The sequence below is a fragment of the Elgaria multicarinata genome, chromosome 7 (genome assembly GCF_023053635.1).
Source record: "Elgaria multicarinata webbii isolate HBS135686 ecotype San Diego chromosome 7, rElgMul1.1.pri, whole genome shotgun sequence".
In the NCBI taxonomy this organism is placed as follows: domain Eukaryota; kingdom Metazoa; phylum Chordata; class Lepidosauria; order Squamata; family Anguidae; genus Elgaria; species Elgaria multicarinata.
Genome location: NC_086177.1, coordinates 81,691,816 through 81,716,754, shown reverse-complemented (window position 1 = coordinate 81,716,754; position 24,939 = coordinate 81,691,816). Strand labels below are relative to the sequence as shown.

General features: G+C 42.4%; 1 protein-coding gene across 1 annotated transcript in view; it reads right to left on the bottom strand.

Moving 5' to 3' along the window:
• Positions 1-14,507: 14,507 nt before the first annotated feature.
• CNBD1 (cyclic nucleotide binding domain containing 1) overlaps positions 14,508-24,939 on the bottom strand; it is a 177,657-nt gene continuing 167,225 nt past the window's right edge. Inside the window, exons 12-13 of the mRNA XM_063131313.1 lie at positions 21,475-21,534; positions 14,508-14,651 (exon numbers count right to left, since the gene is read on the bottom strand). Of these exons, the coding sequence (XP_062987383.1) occupies positions 14,508-14,651; positions 21,475-21,534 (204 nt within the window). The remainder of the gene's footprint in view (positions 14,652-21,474; positions 21,535-24,939) is intronic.

The following is a 24,939-nucleotide window of genomic DNA, read 5'->3' as shown; positions in this document are numbered from 1 at the left end:
TAGGGAAGCAGGCTTAAGTACTCTGCATGTGAGTAGACAACCCAAAGAATTTCATTCGGGAAAACTTACCTCACCAGAGACAAATTGGTTATGGGGCTAGAAAAATACTCCACAAGACAAAACATGTTAGTTCTGAATAGTTATAACGTTTTACCTAAAGTTTTTCTTTGACAGTTTATATTTTTAAATAATATTTTGAGTTTAAAACATACTTCTTCTGACACCACAGACCCCATAGCTTGGGGTAGTAAAATGCCCTCACAAACATTTTAAAATAAATAAATTACAAGTTCTGCATGAAGGGTAAACTGCCAAATACTGAATTACAGCTTTAGGAGAAGAGGAAGTTTCGATCCATACATTTGCCTGAAAGGTGTGGATCAGGTAATTTCATAGGAATTCACAGAGATCCATTTCCTCCTGCATTGCTAGTCACTACACCATGTGTGTTGTTTCTTCTCTGCCATAAATGCCAAGGGTGCGAATACAGTTATTTTAAAAAATGAGAAATGAAACAGTTTGGGGTACATGGGAGGTGAAATATGATTATAACTCCTGAACTTTAAGGGTAATGAACTCTAGTAGTGCCTTTTTATCCCTACCAGTTTCATCATAAAACTTTTTCCTTCACACTCAGCCATTTGTTGAAATTAACTTCTGAACCTTTCGATATTCCATTACAGCCCACGCAGACATTTGTTGGCAGCTGAAAGATCTCAGACATATGAAAGGACTAAACCCCACAGGAGATTTTACACCTTGGTTGGAGCTGTCCCTGTTTGCCAAGCAACACATCAATTTCCTCTTCTGTGACAATATGTTTAACCTGCGTTTTTTCACAGTAGGCTTTAAAATAAGCAATTAGAAGACACAGTGTTTTCTTCAGGTTGATGTATTATGTACTAAGACACAATTGACCTTCAAGGCATGAGGAGAATCAGGGAAAACAGCAACTTTTCTTAAGCCCCTCAAGCAGTGGCAGATAAAGTAAAAGCACCAAATACTTTTAAAGTATAACTTTACTATTATGAATATGCTTGTTTGAAACAGAATGCCTCAAAGCAGGCAGTTTATGATCTATCCATACCGAATCTGAAAAATTACAATCCTTTTATGATAAGGCTTGAACATACTGATTTATGTCCAGGACTTTTCAGGCCTGCATAGTCTATGCAATTTGTATGAGTTTGAAACAATGTTTTTTTTTCCTTTGCGCTTCTCCCTGGAGCTCATTTTTATTGACATCTGGGCAACTTGTGGAAATTCACAGATAGTAATGTGAGCTTTAAAAAAATATGCCAAATTTCTTAGTAGGCAGCTTTCCAAGGAACTTCATGCCTACCTGAATGCCAAATCGTCATTCAAGCTTATTGGGAGAAGCACCTATTTCTTTGGGGAAACAGAATGTCAAATCTTCATATTTTAGCACTACAGTAAACACACTTAAGTTGGTAGAGATGGCCAGAATCCATTTACATAACCTCACAGACACTGGCTGTTTTCTCCCTGCTCTTGTTAGGGCATTAATGCAGTGTTTCTCACAGCTATAAAGAGGGCTATGGGAAGGGAATATACAGTAGCTCAAGAAGATGCTTTGCATGATGTACGGCATCCCAGTTTCAATAGCTGATCTATCCAGGTAGTAGGTGATGGAAAATATCTCTTTCTGTCTGAGATCCTGGAAAGCTTCTGGTCAAATTTGATACTACTGGGCTAAATGATCAAATTGTCTGACCTGGCATAGGGCAGCTTCCTATGTTCCTTTTCATGTTCTTGTCAATTTATTAATTATTTTTTATTTATTATTGCATTTATATCCCGCCTTTTTTTCCTCCAAGGAACCCAAGGCGGCATTCATACCGTATTTCTTCGATTCTAAGACACACTTTTTTCCCATATAAACATCTCTAAAAATGGGGTGTGTCTTAGAATCGCGGGTGCATTTATTATTTTTTAGAATAAAAGCTTTTTTAATGTTGGTGGTACTGCAATTAGTCTGCGTCTTACAATTGATGGTGTTTTAGAATTGAAGAAATACAGTAATCCTCCTCTCCATTTTATCCTCACAACAACAACCCCATGAGGTAGGTTGGGCTGAGAGTCTGTGACTGGCCCAAAGTCATCTGGTGGGTTTCCATGGCGAAGTGGGGATTAGAAACCTTTTCTCCTGACTCCCAGTCCAACAATTTAGCCACTACACCACACAATAGTGGACAGTAAGGCATATATGAGAGATAGGGAGGAAATGAAACAGAATCTCTGCTTCTCTATGATGTAGCATCCCTTCTCCAAAAACAGCTCCTTATGCCTGAGAGATATGTCGCAAACAGAAAAAAGACATTGCAGCTAGGACGAAGGTGCTCTTGTGAAAATACATCAGTGTGACAAGGCTGCAAAGTAGCATGTTGTGAAAGTCAGGACAAAAGGATCTTTGGAAACTAGTTTCTGAATATTGCTGAGATCATTTCATCAGGGAGGGGGGGCAAGGGGATAAAGAGGGGAACGATCACCACAAAATGGGATATGTGAACTGGTCCTCAGCCTTTTAAAATTAGCTTATCACGTTGAGCTGAAATGAGAGGCAGGTATGCATTTTGCAAGCCGTTACTCACCCCAAATGCTACAACTGCCTTATCTGCAATTGTGCCTGTATGGTGGTGGGGAGTCATGCATCTGTATCCTCTAAAACACATTCAATGCTCTTTTCCCCAGCGTTTCTCTCCTTGGTGCTTTACTTGGGGATTACAGCTGAGCCTCTCTCCAGCTCAAATTGGCGGCTGCTTCAGCACTTTCTTGTTGTTGTTTCAAATTTGCCTTCATCCTAGCAACAAGGGCTGTGTATCGCCTCAGATCTGAATCTTGAATCTGAGGCAAATCAGGGTGACTCGGAGGGCCTCAAAACAGATCTGAAGCGAATCAAATTCAGTCCGAATCAATCCGAAGTGCATGGGCATGGTCCAAATTGATTTAGATTGATTTCCATCAATTTGGATCTTTTTTCAAGTGCAGACAGCTTGTCCGTGCTTGAAACTTCTTCTTTTGTTGTTGTTGGAGTAGGGAGGGGGGAGGAATTTGGAGTAGGAAATTGGCTGCTAAGTGACAGCTTCATGCCCCAATCTTCCTGAAATCTCCCAATTTTCTACAGCAGCCTCCAATCATAATAGTGGACGAGGGCTTAAGAAAAATCAGATCTAAAATACATTCCAGAGCAGTGCACATAGGAATAAAACAGTAAAAAAGAAAAATTAAAAACAGCAAATTAAATTTTTCAAATTAAAACAAAGGACCAATAAAAACAGTGGCTGGTCAGTTGAGGAATGCTTCCTGGAAAAGAATTGTTTTCAGGAGGGTCTGGAAACAACATAGTATTAGTCCTTGACTAATTTCCAGGGGTAGGGAGTTCCAAAAAGAAGGGGCTACCACACTAAAGGCTCTTCTCCTGGTGGACTCCAAGCAGGCCAAAGGTCCATGTGGAACCACCAGGAGCATGCCTTCCAATGACCTCAATGACTGGGCAAGTTGGTAATGGAGATGGCACTTTCTCAGGTATCCTGGTCCCAAGTTGTTTTCGGGCTTTGTACACTAGTACCAAAACCTTAAATTTGGCCCAGTAGCCAATAGGCAGCCAGCTCAATTCCCTCAGCAAAGGAGTTACATGCTGAAAAGAGGCAGCTCCTGACAACAGCCAAGCTGCTGCATTCTGTATGAGCACCAGCTTCTGGAGCAGCCTTAAGGGCATCCCCAAATACAGCACATTTCAGCAACCCAGTCTTGAGATTACTAATGTCCGTACCACTGTGGCCAAGCTATCTCTGTCCAGAAGAGGCCTAAGCTGGTAAAAGACACTCTGAGCTACTGCGGCCACTTGGGCCTCCAGCGACAATGATGGATCTAGGAGCACCCCCGAACTGTGAACCTGATCTTTCAGAGGCAGTGCAACTCCATCAGGAACAAGGAATGAGCCTATTTCCCAGGTTCGGGAACTGCTCACCCACAGGGCTTCTGTCTTGTCAGGATTCAGCTTCAGTTTATTGGCCCTCATCCAACCTATTACTGAGTTTAGGGACTGATTTAGGACTTGCACAGCCTCTCCCGATTCAGATGTCACAGGGAGATAGAGCTGTGTGTCATCAGCATACTGACGGTATTTTGCTCCAAATCCCCTAATGACCATTCCCAGTCATTTCATATAGATGTTAAACAACATTGGGGACAAGATGGTGCCCTGCGGTACCGCATAGCTTAATTGTCTTTGGGACTTAATTGCCAAGGGACTGAGGAATGATCAACCAATGTTACTCTCTGGAATCCACTCTGCCGGTAGGACTGGAAGCACTGTAATGCTCATCCAACGTAGTCGATCAAGGAGGATACCATGGTCGATGATATCAAAAGCCAATGAGAGATCGATCAGAATTAATAGGGTTGCACTCCCTCTGTCCCTCTCTTGAAAAAGGTAATCCTTTATGGTGACCAAGGCAGATTCAGTCCCGCAGCCAGTTAGAAACCCAGATTGAAATGGGTCTAGATAATCAGTGTCTGCATTTGTTTCACCATAACCCTCTCCAATACCTTCCCTAAGAAAGGAGTATATGCAACTGGACAATAGTCTAATGCCACTGGGTCCAGAGTGAGCTTCTTTGTATTATTAAGTATTTTGTCAAGTCTTTCAGATGTGTTTCTTCTTTGCTTGGTTCCCAGATAAACATTCATGTCATTAACTGAGCACCTTTGGGAGACCTTGCATTTGCACAAACCAAAGAATAATATTACTTGGACTCCTCTGTTATTTAACAGTCTGCAATTGGCTGGTATTTATAGAAATCTGTAATAAATCTTCTCTTGGGACAAAAGTCTTTGTTGAAATTGGGCAGCAGGACTAGTTATTGACATACCTATTACAGAATGGAACTCCTGCTGTGTCTCATTACCTCTGATGTTACACTGTGCTTATCTAAGGGGAATGCAATATAATCTGTTTCACAGGATGGATTTCACATCATATCAGTTGTTTATAATGAAGCTCAGACCAGATGCATTGTGCTGGCGTCATGGTGACTACGAAGGATTTGGGTTATCTGATGGAGCATAATCCAGACATATACACTTTTTTGATCTGACGTTTTCAGCTATACTGTATTTTACACTTCTCAGACTTGCATTCAGCCAAATTCCTAAGGAAGCAATTGCTTTGCTTTCTTGGAGATATGCATAATCTTTGTTCAGGTCTGTTTTATGCATTCCCTATATGTGTAAAATGAGGAACAGAGAAATCTGCAATCAGCAGCCAACGAAATAAACCTGTTCCCGGTGTCTTTACAATCAGAAACACAGTCAGTTTCTGAGCAAGTTGATATAATCATACCATTCACTATCTACTAGAGTGGCTTCCTAGTGGTGCTCTCCATGCAGCAAGAGAAAACTTCAAGGGAGAAGTCAGAAATGCAGAAGGATTCTTGGTGTCTGATATCCAGCTTTGGAACTCCCTTCCTCCAAAGACTGAGAAAATCAAGGCTTGTCCTGAGAATGTTCCAGAAGTGCTGCAAGGCATTACTCTCTGGAAGGCATTTTGAGAAAGAGGGTTTTTCCTTTTCTTTTCTTAGTAGTACTTGTTAAGAGAGTTGGGTTAACCTTGGCCTCCACCTTGATTCAGAATGAGCTCAGTCTTTATCTTGGAAAGAAACCTGGCACATCCCAAATGCTTCGGTGCTATCCCCAGTCTTTCAGCAGATGGTTTCCCTCCCTCTCCATTTCCCAAAGTTAATTTGTTAGCGGTAAGGAGAGAAACCACCTCACTTTTGAGTGACACCCCCCCTTGCATACACACATATACATACTTCAGATTTTCCCTGACTTAGCCTGGAAGCTTTATTTATGATCTGATCTGAAATTCAAAGCAGATTTCATTAGAAGGCTCATTATTTCTGAAAAGGAGTGGGGAAGGAAGATAATTTCTGACCATTCTATTCCAAAAGGTTATCTTAATACCTAACAGCCCAATTCAATCCTCTAGGCAGATCCCATTTGAGTAGGATAGGATCAGATGAAAGCACACATGTCCTGCTTGTGGGTTCCTGGCCAACAGCTGGCTGGCCACCATGTAAACACAGTGCTGGACTAGATGGTCTGATCCAGCATGGCTCTTATGGCTTTAAGCATACTTATTCCAGCTAAGACATAGGACTTCTATATGTTCTACACACTGAAGAGCAAGGAGCCTCTGCAGTGTCAGCCCTATGCAACAGCTTACACAGCATACAAATGAGCAGAGAAGGGGTGTAGCTGAAGAAGGATGACGGAGTGGCAACAGTAGTTGGTATCCCATTGACTATGCCAGGATTAGGGCCACCTCTTTGCAATGCTTTACACAGAAAGCAAGAGGCTTGGCCTGATAAGACAAAGTGTACATATATCCCCAATGAGCTGTGGAGGGTATCACAGACTGGTACTCCTATTATATTCTTAAAAGTTGTTCCCAGTGCAGTAGGTTGCAGCACAAAGCAACTTTCTGCCAAAGCACAAACCTTCTCAGACAATAAAAATGACATATGTTAAATGAAAGAACAAGAAGTAGAGTGATGTATGTAGACTATTATATGAATAGGCAGATCCTAGTTCCCTCATCTGATCCTGAATGCATAGCAGCACCCAGAGGTGTCAGACTCAATGGAAAGTGCACCATACCTTTCTTGGGTCCCTGAATTCTGCCAGAAGAATCTGTCTTAGCGTACAGGCCCTGAGGTCCTATTGAGGCAGTCCCCAAGAAATCCCTCTTGACCCCCATCTAGGGAATTTTGTGGGAGAGGAGCACTGTCAATGATGCTTGGAAACTACTCTGGCCCTGAAGTACATCAATTTCAGATTGGGTCCAAGTTCTGGAACGGACAGGATGGAAGAGTGGACTCCAAAAATCCAGTTTTCACTCCACCACCATACCTAGGCCAGAATATTGCTCTTACATTAGCTGTATTCTAGTCTGTCTCAAAAGGTTATATCAGCAAGAAAATGCTTAATTGGGATTTCTAACCGTCAGAAAAAGTCCAGTTTATTAGATCCGCATTTGCTGTTTTCAAAGATAAAAATACACTTTGATTGTAAGGCAACTGTTTTATTGAGCATAATACAGCTGTATGGAGAAAGTCCTACAGACAAGCAACTTCTCAACTGGCAGTGTGAAAAGTGGGTATATTTATACATAGTAGCATCTTAACCAATTAGCAGTTAGCAAAGTTCTAAAACAAAACAAAGTCAGATCAAAGAAAACTTATTCATTATACCTCATCAACAGATGGCCCATAACTCTTCTGGCAATATCAGATTGACCTAGATGGTCAGTCCTTCTTATCAAGCTAGCTTATTTGTCTTCTCCTATATCAAGAGGTCTTGACAGTTAGAAATTCCAATTAAGCATTTCCTTGCTGATATAACAGTTTTAGCATTACAACACATTCAGGCACATACATTATTCCAATCCCATCATGCAGCTCTTGCAAGAACCAAACTACATACAGAGGCCTACATTCAGACCAGGTATATCAAGGCTTTTTAAGATGCTTTTTTTTAATGGTGTGCTGCTTTTAGTGATGCACTGGTTTAAAACGTTTGAATTAGTTGTATGTATTTTACGTTGTTTTTATTTGTGTTGTACCCCACCTCAATCCAGAGGGAAAGTCGGGTAACAAACAAACAAACAAGTAAATAAATAAATAAATAAATTTTATTATTGTTGTTGTTGTTGTTTTATCACTGTTTATTAAAATTTACTGCATCACAACTGATTTTCAAGTTGGTATAACCCATATATCTTTATTCAAAACCTGATTATATGGATAGAAGCCATATGCCCATCCAATCTGATGGCGGAGGGAGCAAACATCAAGCAGCTCAAGGGTGGACATTTCATGGGTGGATACCCCCCTCTTCTTTAAAAAATGGTGGTGACTAAATCTGACTACTGCTCAAAGTGACTCCAAAGTTGGTGAAGTAAACAGCTTTTGCCAGTGGTTTGATAGGTATAGATATAGATTTAGATATAGATATATCAATGTGATCCACTGATCCTTGCTTGGGGCTCGGTTTTCCTCCCAGGTCTTAATCTGCAGACTCCTTACCTTAATCTCTCATGGGTTCTATTTCTTGGTCACAATGGCATGTGATAAATAGAGAGAACTTAGAAACAGGATAGATAGATAGATAGATAGATAGATAGATAGATAGATAGATAGATAGATGATTTTGGTTGTCTTCATGTTATTGTCACATTTGAGGATGTTCTATACTCTAAGACATAATCAGTCATGTAACTAAGCAATACTCCATTGTCTCAACTTTTTATGCTGATGGAATTAATGGGATTTGATGTCTGATAATTTAACTGGAATACATGGCTTTGCTGCTAGGCATTTTATTTACATCCTTATTATAGTCTCTTCTGCATTAACATGACTCACATCTATGTCATTCCTTCACACCATTGTCTAGCAGCAAAAATTAATTTATGATACCCTGTTCCATTCTGCAACCAAGAAATGATTCCAACATGTTTTATATAAGAATATGCATGAAATACATTTTTGGCTTTGCAGATGAAATAAAGATATGCATAATATGGTCTTAAATCAGTGATCAACTGCAAGGAATGTATGGCTTCCAGCAGCCCCTAGGCTGCAAAGATTATGAGATGTTGCAAAAGAAAAGAAAATCATCTGTTGTATAATAGCTTATGAAAGTGGATGTCAGTTTAACAATTTCCAGAGGGGTTGCCAGGTTAATCTGTTGCAACAAAAGCAACAGAGGCTTCTGGCACCTTCAAGACTAAGAAAGTTATGATGGCATAAGCTTTCCTGGATTAGATCCCACTTTGTCGCATGAATTCAAAGACATTAAATCTCATTACTTCCATCAGATACATCTGGCAAAGTGGACTGTAGTCCAGGAAAACATGTGCCATAACATATTTCTTAGTCTTCAAGGTGCCCCAAGATTCTTTGTTCCATTTTGATGTTATTTCGCTGGTTTAAGGGTCCAAAAAGAATCTTACTAGAAAAAAAGCTTCTTCTTCAGAATAATTCAGAACCACTGTTGATGTTTTTAGGAATTATATGTTAAACACTTTCTGCATTAAAATAATGGCACTTCTCAGTACTCTAATTAGAAGAAGAAGAAGAAGAAGAAGAAGAAGAAGAAGAAGAAGAAGAAGAAGAAGAAGAAGAAGAATTTCTTAGATCAAATAGATCACACATGTCAATTATATAAATATATGTGGTGGACTACAACTCCTAGAACTCCCTAGCCAGTTATGATGGATTATGGCTAATGTACAGAGTCAGTCCTAGTATTAGGCAGAGTGACATTGGTGACAACTGCGGATCCAGATTTCGGAGCGGAGCGGGGGACGGGCGGATTGGCCCGAAAAGGATTGGGCCAGATCCGGATTTTCCAGATCGGGCCACGAAACAGATCGGGGGGTCCGTGCACAGCCCTATTGAAAATGACGGCACCCAGGCATGGAAAGGATTGAGCTGAGCGAAGCTAGATGTTTGGTTGTACCGGAGGCCCAAGGGTTGACTCCAAGACTGGGAAAGCACATGGTCATTGCATGTTCCCAAACCATATCTTGTAATCCTATCCTTAAAAGTGTCTGCTGTATGCAGTTCCCCAATAAAGTAATATTTATCTGACAAACTCACAATTAATACATGGGCCTAAAAACAACTGGTTCGGGAATCTTTCAGAGCAGATTTGAGGCCTGCATGTGGGGAGGAGAGGACATGGAAGTCCCATTGCATGAGTGAAATTCCCATCCTGTTGCACAAGTGGACTTCTGCTCATGGGAGGGTTGGATATAAACCAAATACATAATAAAGTGGTACCAGATTCTATTTGCCATAAGCAGGCAACAGGATGGCCAAATAGTGGCCATGGTTACACCTCTTTATTGGCAGTATAGCTGTGCTCACTATCACTTGGATAGCCAAGTACACAATACACATTTCTCTCATCATGTGTGAAGGATGCACTTGTGTATAATTCAGAATAAGCAACCAGAGGATCTCTGCCTTCTGACTATTTTAATGTGACCACCTATGAATGTACTGAATCGTGAGATATAGGCCGTTGCTAGATGAGGACTTAGCTCAGTGTGAGGACCGGGCTCCCTGCTGTGCATCCAGATGACGCACAGGGGATTCCGGGGTCAGGCCGGGCTAAGTCCTCCCTTGACCCGGGATAACCGGATCCGCTTATGGCCCAGCTTTTCCGCAGCCCCGGGCTGAGGCTGGGGCTGCGGAAGGTCTAGCGACTTCTGTGGCTTTTCCCGGCTGCTCGCTTACTCGCGAGTAGCCGAGAGAAGCTGCGCACTGGGCACAGCATTCCATAGGAGTGCTGTGCCCATCGGGCCCAAGGGGGGATCACGGGGGGGGTAGATGGGGGCCAGGGGAAAGAACGGACCCGGCAGGAGAGATGGGGGGGAAGAGTGGAGCCAGGGTGAGGAGATCATGGAACGGGAGTCACGGAGGGGGCATCGGACATGGCAGGCAGGTGATCAGGTGGGCATGTCGAGTGGGCTGGTGAGCAGGCGGGGGGGCAACAGACATGGCGGACGGGGGGGAGAAGAACGGGGCCAGGGCATGGCGAGCGGGGGCAGGCATGGCGAGCGGGGGCGGGCATGGCGAGCAGGGACGGGGATGGTGGACAGGGGAAAGAAGAACGGGGACAGGCTTGGCGAGCGGGGGCGGGCATGGTGAGCGGGGACAGGCTTGGCGAGTGGGGACAGGCATGGTGGACGGGGAAGAAGAACGGGGACAGGCATGGCAAGCGGGGGGAGGACGGGCGAGCGGGGACACGCATGGTGAGTGGGGGGAAGAGGAACAGGGATGGGCATGGCGAGCAGGAGGAGGACGGGTGAGCGAGTGGGCAGGGGGGATCAGACATTGTGGGGGGGAAATCAGGGGCAGGGGGAGCAGGGAACCCTTTATTTTTTTTAAAAAACTACTTACTTTTCCATTGGTGCGCTCCTGCGCACATGGCCCTTTAAGATAAAAAAACCTGGAGGACGCAACGGGGCTTTCCCTTACCCCGTCGCATGTTACGTCTAGCTAGGGGCGACGGCGCGCGCTAGCTGCAGGGCGGCCTTGCCCCGACTCCCCACCGGATTATCAGGTAGGTCTAGCAAGGCCCATAGATGCCTTTTTGGCATTCGTCCTCTCTCCCCACCCACCACCCCGCTGCCCCCTTGTTACTTAAATTTGATATAAGTGATGTGGCAGTGGTTTGGAAAGGAGGCCCTTTTTCTCTACCCAGATTAGGAAATTGACATCTGGCTAGTTTTTCTATGTGCTGATGACATCTTGCTATTATTCCAACTGAGACAGGTCTGGAAAAAGTGATTGCAATTCAGTGGTTCCTGTTGCAACAAGCTTTTGACAAGCAATTACAGGAAAATAAGATATTTAGATTTTGGCCCCTACACTTTAAAAACATCTGGAGATTGGAGAGTCACAAAATAGAGCAAGTCAGTTGCCTTTTCCCTTGGATAGACTATTTTCTTAGTCTCATGCCTCAGCTCATCACACTGTTATTAGCAGACTGTTATTAGCAGAACATAGGAAGAGCCAGGCTGGATCAGGGAGATGTTAAAGAAATTTAGGCAGAATTGCCAGCAGTTCTTTTGGGAACTTCAGCTGCACTAGAAAAGCAAGATCAGTTGGTCAGATTATGTCACTGGAGATGTGGCATCACTACAATTGATTTACGCTCAAAATTATGCATGGAAAAAGAATATAGTAATCCTCAAGCCTTTCTGTGGCTAAAGTAAAGCATAATGAGATCTTACAATTGGGTTAAAAGAGGAAGAGCTCTAGTCCACATAGTGAAGAATTCATCAATTAAGAAACTATGAGCATTGCAATACAGAATGTGCTTGCATCCATTACAGCCTCTGGAATTTCACCCCCTTTGTATTTATTCAATGGGGTCTTTTGTATTGAGCACTAACCCTTCTTCAAAGTTAAGAGTTGCCTTCATTAGTCTCAAAATGAAGGCACAATATGCTAATTACTGTCTGAGCTGGTTTGATGGGATCATCAGAACTAAATAGCTTTATTCATCTCAAAAGCAGGTTGACAATCCAGTTCATTATACATTCTACCCTTCTTTTTAAAGGATCATTCTTCCTTTCAGGGACAGTTCATTTACCTATTTGCCATATAGTGAGAAATTGATTTTTCTATTAGGTAATAGATGTACAATGATTCTCCACTCCATTGCTACTTTTGCTTACCTCGCTAATTCCACTTGTTCCTTATGGAAGAAATATTGGGTCCAGTTTAGGGCCAGTAGTTTCCCCTTTTTTTTAGTAATGTTAGCAGTTTTATCTATGCTTGCTGTATTGATTTTATGTTAAAGTTAATAGGGAAAGCGGAATAAACAACGACTGACTTATTGAGCAAAAAGAATACACACTGGATTTTGCAAGCATGTGCCCTTCAGACTTGAGGAGAAGCAGATTTATTTTGTACTTGAGTATCCATACTCAATTACAAATTGCAGTGCGAAAAACATTTCTTAGAATCATACCACTGGAAGAGATGAAATTTAATCTAGCTTCCTGGCATAAAGTTGGACTTTCCAATTCTAAATACTTCCCATAGAGTGACCATATCACCACACTGCAGTGGAGAGATGAAGCAACCAAATATGCACTATGATGGTAGCACTGTCAAGGCAAGGAAAATGAACCAATCCAGATGGCCCAAGGAAGTTGGTTGTGCCATACACTATAAGAGGAAAAACAGAGTAGCCCATTGAAGGTCATGCAAGTTCCCTTCTGTTCTCAGCAGTGGAAAATTTCTATGCCTAGAAGATTTCTAAGACATGGAGTGGAAGCTGCTGGGGAGTATTTCAGTCCTGCTTAAGAACATAAGTGTGCGGCCGTTGTAAAGAAGGCAAATTCCATGTTAGGCATTATAAGAAAAGGAATTGAGAATAAAACGGCCAGTATCATAGTGCCCTTATACAAATTTATGGTGCAACCACACTTAGAATACTATGTACAGTTCTAGTCACCACACCTAAAAAAGGATATTATAGAGCTGGAAAAAGTGCAGAAAAGCACAACTAAAACGATTAAGGGGCTGGAGCATCTCCCCTATGAGGGAAGGTTACATCAGCTGGGATTATTTAGCTTGGAGAAGAGGAGGCTGAGGGGAGACATGGTAGAGGTGTACAGAATTATGCATGGTATGGAGAATATGGTTAGGGAGACATTTTCTCCTTCTCAAAATACTAGAACCTGGGGTCACCCTAAGAAGGTGATTGGTGGGAGATTCAGGACAAATAAAAGGAAGTACTTCTTCACACAGTGCATAGTTAAATTATGGAACTCACTACCACAAAATATAGTGATTGCCACCAAATTGGATGGCTTTAAAAGGGGGTCGGATAAATTCCTGGAGGCAAAGGCTATCAATGGCTACTAGCCCTGATGGTTGTGTGCCATCTCCAGTATTCAAGGCAGGAAGCCTGTGTGCACCAGTTGCTGGGGAACATGGGCGGGATGGTGCTGTTGCACCATGTCCTGCTTGTTCATCCCTGGCCGATGGCTGGTTGGCCACTGTGTGATCAGAGTGCTGGACTAGGTGGACCCTTGGACCCTTGGTCTGATCCAGCATCAGTGCACTTCTTATGTTCTTATGAGCCCTGCTGGATCAGACCAGAATCCATCTAGTCCAGCACTCTGTTCACACAGTGGCCAGCCTGCTGTCGACCAGGAACCCAAGACACAAGTGCAACAGCAGCCTCCCACCCATTTTCTCCAGCAACTGCCTCTGATACTGCTTACTTTTGAATGTTGCCCTGCTTCCTTCTGAGTAGACATTCTGAGGCTTGGTATTTTGAATACTATTTGAAAGTGCTGCTGAGTGGCTCAGTGTATATTGCCCCCTCTCTGCCACCAGGAGCCAGTTATATGAAATAAAATACCTTCCTTTGATCACCTCACTGATTACCTGACTTATGAGAAGATGTTTTGATGTTTTTGTGTTTTTACCTATATTGCTTTTTAATTAAAGAGACCCTTCCCAAGGTGTACCAACATGCTTCTATATTTAAGGGCTTAGCTCCATTCCCCCCCACCCCCGTTTTTACTATTCTCTTTAAAAGAAAAAAACCCTGCTTAATGCTATATACTTTTAGCCCCTCAAGTTTCCCATAACTTCTTAAAAACAAAAACAAATCAGTGTATTATTCTAAATGTATTGTGTTAAGGGTTCCTATTATTTTTGTTAAGCTGTAATAAAAACATTTAGTAGTGTACAATTCAGAAACCAAGAGCAGTTGCACAAAAGACAAGACAAAGATAACAACAAGAAATGAATAACAGTAGCATACTGGGCTATTGAAAACAGCGAATAGGTGAAGGAAGTAATTTGAAAACATTTCAGGGACAACAGAAGAGGAAAAATAAAGAAGGGACACACTGTTGTTTTTCAATGAATCTCCATGTTGTTTCACACTGGTTTTCTATACGTCGCAACACATGAATGTTCTTGATGCTTTCTCTCAACCTTATTGAAATTAATCTGTTCGTGGACCCATTTTCCAACACCGGAGCTAATTCCATTGTAGAACAATACATCGTTCAGTATCGTGTCCTGATAATAGGGAGAGGAGTATTAAATATTAAAATCTAGCTATAGCGCTCTTTCCCCCCCAAAAAAAAAATCTTGTAAAAATTCAGAATGCAGACCATTCGGATTTAGATCCCAGAGGTTCTATTCACTTGCGTATGCAAGAAACTAGAAGCTCACTTTCTATGTTTATTGATTTTAGCTGCAATCCTATGCATGTTTAGACAGGGAGGGGGAAAGCCCTATGATTCCCAGCTCAGTCTGCTTCATGTCAGGGCCGGCCCTGATCTGCTCTTTCCCCCATGCATGTTAACATCTACTCAAAATGCTGGGGAGTGGGGAGAGGCGGATCACCTGGAGACATGGACTACGGTGTCACTCAGTATGCTGATGGCACACAACTATATTTATATCTTTTCTTTTTCACAAGTCTCAGTGAGGCAGTGAAATCTCCTGAATCACTGTCTGGAATCAGTAATGGGATGGATGAGAGCAAATAAACTGAAGCTCAATCCATATAAGACAGAGGTCAGGGCTGTAGGTGGCATCTCAAATTGAGGGCCATGGAAATAGCCTACTATAGATGGGGTTGTACTCCCCATTGGAAAGGGATATTAATAGACTGGAGTTTGCTATAGGAGTGTTAAGTGGCAGATGTGGCTGCTTAGTGCATTCAGTGTTCCCTCTCCTCAATGATCAGGACATATAATACTGGTCTTCAATCCCGGCACCAGTACATAGCATAATCGGAAAGATGTTGGGGCTCTGGTGGGGCCCACCATTGCTGACACCAGGCCAGATCAAACCCTCCCCCTTTTGATTTGCCAGACATTTTTCATTTGCCTGGCCTATATGTATGGCATGGCATTCTGGGGCAATTTAAAATGGTGGTAGGCAGATCCAGCTTCACAGGCCTTCTGGTTCTGTCTGTGCCATTTGTTGGGCCACTTACCCAACCACTGAACTTGCCATTACCATTTGGATTTGCTCAGAATGCAATTCATTCTGAGGTGGGGGAGATGTTATCTAGTTGTTATTTTAGGGAGTTATTTGTGTTAGGGTAACAGAAAACAATGGAGATATTTAGAAAATTTCATTTCACTAGTGTACTCCCATCTCTAATAGGGGTAAATGTGTCTAGAATACTTTGCTGGGTTTTTTTAAAATGCTTAATTTTATAATAACATCTGAATATATGCATGTTTCTGACTTGGTAAGGTCCTGAGTTATTGGCCCACTCATTGTTCTAGTCAACGTTTGGAATGCCAATTTAAGCTGGATCAACTGCGCTAGCAGGAGTAGATTTTTCCACTCCCTCTTTTGCATGCCAATCCCTCCAGCCCCCTAAACATATTATTCTGAGAGCCACGTGAATGGGATGAGGTGGCCACGCCTACCCCACCCTCCAGGAGACTCACGGCAGGCTGCAGCCCAACTGAGCAGCCCCTCCTGCAAGGCAGTTTACACCTCAGGGCAGGAGGAGAACGAGGGAAGCAGTTGGAGGTGACTGCGCCCACTGCGCCCTCCAGGAGACTCAAGGCAGGCTGCAGCCCAACCGAGCAGCCACCCCCTGCAAGGCAGTTTATACCATGGGGCAGGAGGAGAGCTAGGGAAGCAGCTCGATGCACCACATCTCTGAGAACCTCAAGGCGGCCTGCAGCCCAGCTGGGATAATGTGTCAGGGAGCAGCAATATGTGATGTGCAGAGCAGAGAGAGATATGGTAACAGGGCGACGTGCCATTATAGGGGAAGGAGAGATAGATATTTAACACCCATCTTTCCTTCCAGTCACCACAGAACCTCTCCTTGCTCTTATGCAATGCCAGGTCAGTTAAAAATAAACCAAATATCATCTATGATCTCCTTTTAGATGAGGAGGCTGACCTGGCATGCTTCACAGAGACCTGGCTGGGAGATGACAGTGGCCCAGGCCCTCCCAGCTGGGTACTGTGTTAGTGAGCAGGTGAGGGAAAGTGGGCGGAGGGGGGGTGGAGTAGCTGTGGTCTACAGGGATAATCTTAACCTGACCAGACTTCCAGTCCAGGAACAGAATCACATCGAGTGTGTGTACCTGAGTCTAAAGAACAGGGATAGACTAGGGATTCTGTTAGTGTACCGGCCATCTCGCTGCCTAACAGACTCCCTGGCCGAGCTCACGGAACTGGTCTCGGAGCTGGTGTTGGAGTCGCCCAGGCTTTTGGTATTGGGCAACTTCAACACACCATTTAAGACCAGTTTGTCAGGTGCAGCTTGGGAGTTCATGGCATCCATGACAAACATGGGCCTATCCCAATTGGTCTCTGGACCCACACATTCAGCAGGTCACACCCTCGATGCTGTTTTCAGTTCCGAACAGACAGATCTCTGGGCAGAGGTGATAAATACCTCTGCATTGTCATGGACAGATCATTTTCTGGTCAGGGTTAGTATCGTGGCTACTATCCACCCCTGCAAGGGTGGCGGACCTATTAGGATGGTCCGCCCTTGAAGGTTGATGGATCCTCTTGGATTCCAGAAAGCCTTAGAGGGTTCTATGGCTGGTATCATCAACAATCCTGTTGAAGCCCTGGTTAACAGATGGAATCAAGACCTAACTAGGGCTATTGACACAATCGCCCCCAAACATCCTCTCCGGCCTGTTTCTAACCAGACACCCTGGTATACAAAAGAACTCAGGGAGCTGAAGTGGGAAAGACGACGACTAGAGCGCCAATGGCGGAAAACTTGACTTATATCCGACAAGACACGACATAGAGAACATCTTCGTTCCTATGGGGTGGCAATACGTGCAGCAAAGAAAGCTTTCTTCTCTGCCTGCACTGAGTCTGTGAATTCGTGTCCAGCTAAATTGTTCAGGGTGGTGAGGGGTCTAACGCAGACACCTTCCCCCCTGAACCCAACTTTAGAGCCTTCGGTAGTTTGCTGTGATGCCTTTAATGATCATTTCACAGATAAAATCTCTCGGATAAGAGCCGACTTAGATGCACTCATTATAGCAGAAGCTGACAATGGAGTGTCCAGCAACTCCACAAGTAGGATTACACTGGATCAGTTTCAGTTGGTGAGTACTGAGGATGTGGACAAGCTGCTTGGAAGAGTGAGGAAGATGACTTGCCCTCTTGATCCCTGTCCTTCTTGGTTGGTTGCCCAGGGAGGAGATGCAGTTAAATCACAACTACAATGTATTATTAATGTATCTCTCAGGGAGGGGAGTTTTCCATCATGTTTAAAAGAAGCGGTGGTACGGCCACTTCTAAAAAAGCCCTCCCTGGACCCTCTGGATCTTTACAACTATCGACCAGTATCAAATCTTCCATTTCTGGGCAAGGTGATCGAGAGGGCGGTTGCTCACCAACTCCAAGCAGTTATGGATGACACAGATTTTCTAGACCCATTTCAAACCGGCTTTAGAGCAGGATATGGAGTTGAGACCGCTATAGTCGCTTTAGCGGATGATCTACGCCTGAGTATTGACAGGGGGAGTGCGTCCCTGGTGGTACTCTTATTCTTCTCAGCGGCTTTCAATACCATTGACCATGGTATCCTTCTGGATTGCCTGAAGGGATTGGGAATCGGGGGCACTGTCCTTTGGTGGTTCCGGTCCTACCTCTCGGACAGGTTCCAGATGGTGATGCTTGGGGATAGCTGCTCCTCAAAAAAGGAGCTGCTGTGTGGTGTATCGCAAGGTGCCATCCTTTCCCCAATGCTATTTAATATTTACATGAAACTGCTGGGAGAGATCATCCGGAGACATGGGGCGGGGTGCTATCAGTATACTGATGACACCCAAATATGTTTCTCTATGCCTTCGACAACAATGTCAGCTAAGGATAGTGTGTCTCCTCTGAATGAATGCTTGGAGGTGGTAATGGGCTGGATGAGGAAAAACAAATTGAGGCTGAATCCAGACAAGACGGGGGTGCTCGCTGTCAAACGCTGCAACCTGGGTTTGGAGGTGTGTCAACCGGTTCTGGATGGAGTTACACTCCCCCTGAAAGACTGTGTTTGCAGCTTGGGGGTGCTTCTGGATCAGTTGCTCCAAATGACAGCCCAGATAGATGCAACTGATACACCAGCTGCGCCCCTTCCTAGAGTTGGAAGACCTAAAGACGGTAGTGCACGCACTGGTAACTTCGAGGCTTGACTTCTGCAATGTGCTCTACATGGGGCTACCTCTGTGCCTAGTCTGGAAACTTCAATTAGTCCAAAATATGGCAGCCAGGCTGGTCACTGGTACACCTAGGGGTGACCACATTACACCAGTTTTAAAATCTCTTCACTGGGCAAAGTACAAAGTGTTGGTTATTACCTTTAAAGCCCTACATGGTTTGGGTCCAGGCTACCTGTGGGATCGCTGTCTCTCGTACAATCCGCCCCACACACTCAGGTCCTCTGGGAAGAATCCACTTCAGCTAACAAAAACTAGATTAACAACTGTTACCCAGAGGACCTTTTCTTCCGCTGCTCCTAGACTGTGGAACGGCCTGCCGGAGGAGATTTGTCAACTTGACAGTCTTTTAGAATTTAAAAAAGCAATAAAGACTGATCTATTCTGGCAGGCCTATCCCGTGAAATTTTAAAATGTTTTCAGGATGTTTGAAAGATGTTTTAATCATGTATGGTACGTTTTAATCAGTTTTAATGTGTATTTTATATCATGTTTTTATACTGTTTGTTTTATACTTTGAATTGTTTTAGTTTTTGTGAACTGCCCAGGGAGCTTCGGCTATTGGGCGGTATAAAAATGCAATTAATACTACTACTAATAATAATAATGAACTGTAATGAAGGGGTGAAAGGGATTCCCAAATCTCAGGCAGGGGGACCTTCAGTGACCAGAGTCCTTCCTCTTACAGAAGGTTCTTTCCTCTTGCAGAAGGTTTCTTCTTTTTGCAGAAGGTCCCTTCCTGTTGAGGAAGGCAGATCCTGGATCCAGCCCCTTGTTTTGTGCTTATAGCACATTGTATCAGTCTGGAATATAGTAGACTGTTAGTAATGGCCTCAATCTATGCAACAAGAAGGTAGGCCATTGGTGGAAACCTACCTTCGTCATGTATTATAACTCCCCCCCTGAATTCCACACGTACATCCACCACCTCTGGACACTCACCCCCGCTCTTGCCTGCCACAGTGCCCCCACAGTCCTGCTGGGTGGGCGGGGGGGGCACTGAAGGCAGGCCATTGAGTAGAAGGACTCCAAAGAAGCTAGTGGTTCCTAAAACAACTGACAATGAGCCAAAATGCCTGTTTCCAGAAAAGGGCAAATCAGTGGAACTCACAGAAGATCCATTACAGAAATGAGCATTTAGAGGATGTTTTAGGAAGTGCAACTTTTCTGTTACCCTGGTGGTTGGTCCCACAGGCACAACAGAATGCGTAGAGGCACGTTGGCAGTACTTGAGTCTTAATCCCAGTGTGCTTTTTAAAATGATGTGTTTATTCTAAAAAAAAAGTCTGTCGGGTACTACAAATAAAAATATTTTCATATGTTCTGAATAGCATTAAAGATAATTTGATTTTGCCAGCTTAAAAACAAAAAAAAAACAAAAAAAAACAAAGGTTCTATAATACAAATGGAATGGATAAATAGATTCTCTGGTAATGTGCTACATCATTTGAGACTTATGGAAATTAGCAATCATCTTGCAACTTGCATTTCCAAGTTTTCTTATATTTTTAAATACTATTATTATTATTTATTATTATTATTATTATTATTATTGTTGTTGTTATTATTATTAATTGTACAAAGATAACTCAATTTTAGGAGAAATCTGTTTCATATTGTTGAACTTCCATGAGCTTATGAATGTACCACCTTCCCTTGTTGTATAAGGGGTCAGAAAATGACCCATGAATTCAAGATCTCTCCTACAGCCAACTAGCAGAAATATAGCCACGTAAGAATTACAGGGATCTCTAGGAAAGCCTGTAGTTTCCACATGGGGTTCTCTAGAGCTGGAAAAACTAAACAAACCTAAAGTAGAATTCATTGGATCTGGAAACAGTGCAGAAAGGGCCACCAAACTGCTCAAGGAGTTGTAATAATGCCCCTATGAAGAAAGGTTACAACATTTGGAACTTTTTAGCTTTAAAAATGGTCAGTAAATAGGGATAGCATAGAGGTATATAACATGATGCATGTTGTGGAAAGAGTGGATTGGGAGAAAAACATGTGAAGAAAGGTGAAACACAAATGTTTCAAATAAATAAATCTTCTCCCCGTGCAGGCCATGGACATTTATCCCACTTTTCCATGACACCTTTCAGCAATCAAAGAAAATAAGGTGTTAATGTGACATTTGTGGATTATATTCATCTTTTATGGGGAGTTTCAAAGACAAATGCCACATGCAAGAAGTGGTTGCTGTAAACTAAACAAAATATATTTGCATTTGATGAATAAATTAAAGACAGATCTGGAATTATTTTAGACTTTGAAACACACACACACACACATACATACATACATATATTCTTATCATTTACTGAAAGCTTAATGAAAGCTTCCCCTACTTAATTGGCTATTTGCACATTTGGCTGCCTCTCACACACCCAACAGTATTACTCTGAATATTCTCCTACCCAAGGCCTTTCACAATGGGTTCTTCCAGTTAAGGGTTTTATTGTGACATCACCCTGCCCTCATTCATGGAATTTCACAGGGGATCCAGATGATGACTTCAGCCATTCTTAACCCTCCCATGTTTCCCCACCATTTCTTCCATCTGCTTTCTCACCATGGAAAGAAAAGCAGAGGAGCTCACAATACCTTCTGCTTTTTAGCACTAGCTGCCGCCCCCGCTCCATTCCGGAAGCACACAGTGGTCCCCATTATCTTATTACCTTCTTGCGTTTCCATTCTTTTTTAATTTCCTTTTTTATATATTCAAGCTTGAGCTCATCCTACAAAGGAAGAGAACAATGGCAAATAGTTAAATCCAATGTTTTTTCAATTATTTAGCCTTTGGTGGCCTAACTTCAAGAACTACCTAATTTTATAATCCCTCCAAGACTTCATGATTTAATTTATATGCTTTTACATAAAATACCTCATTTCAAAACAACATGTCATGGAACATTATCACTGCAGGACATATTAGAGTTGAATAACTGTTCTCTAATAAGAAGAATAATGTTCCCCTCATAAGAAGGTTACTATCAAAACACAGACATATGTTTTACTCAGAACCACCCAGCTTTTTTGAACAACTGTCTCTTTCACATTTGTAGAAGGCAAAGACTGTACTGAGGTATACGAATGTATACTGTGTGTAGTGAATGAGTATATTAATTATGGACCAAAATTAAACATTTTTTCTTACTAACCCTCTTCAACATCTAAAGACCAGACTGTGTTTTAAGAAGAACTTCTAAAACAAATAAAACACTCTGAATTTTGACTACCATGAATAGACAAAAGGGCAGCTTGTTGTAACTGATCTGATTATAGGTGAAGCAAGCAAAGTATATATCATTGTTATAAGAAAACACCTGGGGCCAATTCTTGAGCTAATATATAGCACAAAGTAATAGACCTATTTAAGTGACTGGACTGTTGATATTTACAGAAACCAAAAGGGATATAATTTTATTCTACAAAAACCTTTTTGAAAAGAAGCCTATGTAAAGTCTAACTAGTACACCCTGCTGTTCAGCCCCTGGATACGTGCCGTGTCCCTGGCTGTGAAAAAGAGGATACATGCAACTTGCAGACTGCCATACAATGTTAGGGGAGATCATTGTTGCTAGGGAACTAGCAGTGCCTGGGAGTCAGAAAGTAACAAGTGAGAAAAGATGGAAGCAGGGGAAAGCGGAGCCTTGCAGGGTCAGTCATTTTAGAAACAATGGTTCAAAAACCCAGAATTCCAGAGTGAACAAAGCCAAGACCTCTGAGGTTACTCTGATCAGAATTATGCAATTAAGAAAACTCGTGCAAAGCATTCAAATATTTTTCATCCATGCAAACATAGTTGCCAAGCTGTAGTCATAGCATTTTTTAAAAACAAACAAACCTAGAAATAAGTGTTGAACCCAGTTAAGTGAAACATGGGGCTCATCTACACCAAGCAGGATATTCCACTATGAAAGTGGTATAGAAAAGGCAGGAGCCACACTGCTGCTTTAAAGTGATATTGAAGTGCACTGCAGGATCTACACTACTGCTGTGTAGTGGTACTGAAGTGCACTGACAACTGTTGGAGCCCATGACACAACTACACCAAGCAGGATATAACACTATGAAAGCGGTATATGGTATGTGTCAATGGGCCCCAACAGTTGTCAGTACACTTCAATACCGCTATAAAGCAGTAGTGTGGCTCCTGCCTTTTATATACCTCTTTCATACCGTTTTCATAGTGGACTATCTGCTTGGTGTAGATGAGCACTTACACTAAATAATCTAATAAATATTTATTAACTACATTTATATCACGTCTTATTTGCTAAAAGGCCATGCTCAAAAATTAAAAATTAAATAAAAACTTAACACGACAACAAAATCAAAACATTAAAAACAGTAGAACATTAAAAACAACTACGTAATTTGGGGGTCAATCCTATGGGTTGTGCTCTGGTTACTCGGAAGCCCCCAAACTCAGAGAGTTGTGAGTATCTAATGCAGAAGCGGATCCCCTCCTCCATGCTTTTGTCTGCTCTGCTTTTTCAGCTAGATGGCCAGTTTTGACGGTCTAGCTGGGGCCTTCGGAGGGGGAGGGGGGAAGTTGTGTGGTGCTTAAGAAGCTGTTTAAAACCATTTGTATATATTATATTTTTGGGGTGTGATGGGCTCTGTGATGACTGGAGTCCATCTCCAGATCAACAGCTTAGGACATCTTTGCAGAGTTCTGTTCAGGTCGTGACTCTGCTGACACAACTTCTTAGTGGTTGTGGCTATTGCCAATAGCCACATGTCAGCCAACATTGATACTCTTGCATGGGTTTGCTCATGATGCTAGAAGAATTCCAGATCATGTCGTTGGCCTATTCTGTGTGCATTTCTCTTAATACATATATTTTTGAACACAATATTACCGAATGTACAGTTTTGTAAGTAATATTCCTAATAAAATGCATTAACATTATTTTCAGTAGTACATGCATTTATTTTTGCACGCTGATTTCCCTCTACACACAGTTTTGTATCCATTTTTTAATTAGAAAACTCTCTTGCAAAATTTGGAGGAGTGCAAATGTTAAAGATAAACCGATATGTAGGCAGTGTGATATGCATGACATACCACTCCAAAACAAACTTGTACATCCAGTTTAAAAATGCATTTAAAAAAAAGAGAGATATATGAACAAAACCTGGCATTTTATGCTAAAACATTTCACATTTTAAAATATAATAATAATAATAATAATAATAATAATAATAATAATATAAACTGGATGCACTATTGTTGATCATTTGTTTTACTTTGAAAGATAACGGAATTTGTTGCATATTGGTTCAAAACATTAAATGTGAAATAAATGAAATTCTTCCCATCCCTAAACCTAAATCAGATAATTATGTCAATACAACAATTTGTAGGATTGAGGAATCCACATATTGAAATAACAGCATTTAACCTTAGATCAATCATCCTACCCCAGGTCTCTTCCATATTTTGCTTTTTGCCAAGCTGTATCATGCATAGTACATTGTGTATTTGCTTAATTAAATGAGGATAATATGGCTTCATTTAAGAAATAGCAAGGAAACTCTGCTCTAATTTCTAGAAGGTTTTGATTATTTCATTAGTTAGGTAAAGACATTGCCAATTCCATGCACTTAAGCTTCCTTATGTAACCTAATTTTGTTACAGAGTTTTGTGAATTAGGCAGGAGTGGTTTTGTTTTAATAAGAAGGGGAAAGTGAAAAAAGAAATTAAAAGAGGCAAATCTAAGCTTCAAGATAGGGCACGTGGGACTGTTGGAGATGCAAACCTCCCCCTCCACAGGTGGAGAGGGTTGTCTTCTCCCAGAAGTCTCCTCATGGCATCAATGGACAGCTGCAGCTGTCACTGTTCTGCCCATGGTGCTCTGGTGGTGGCCCTGAAAACAGGGCATGTTGGGGTCACATCAGAGGATGTCATTCATTTACAGGATCCTAAGCCCATTTATTCCCGAGACAGGGGCCATGATTAGACCTACCGGGTCTAGCATGATGGAGGGGGGAGGATCTCGTGATATGGTTATAGCGAGATCTCCCCCTCTGTCTACACGCAGCACGTGACGTCCCAGGAGGAAGAGGACGTCGCACCTGCCATTTTGTTTTGTTTTTAAAGGAGAAGGAGCGCACGAGCACTCCTGCGGAAAAAG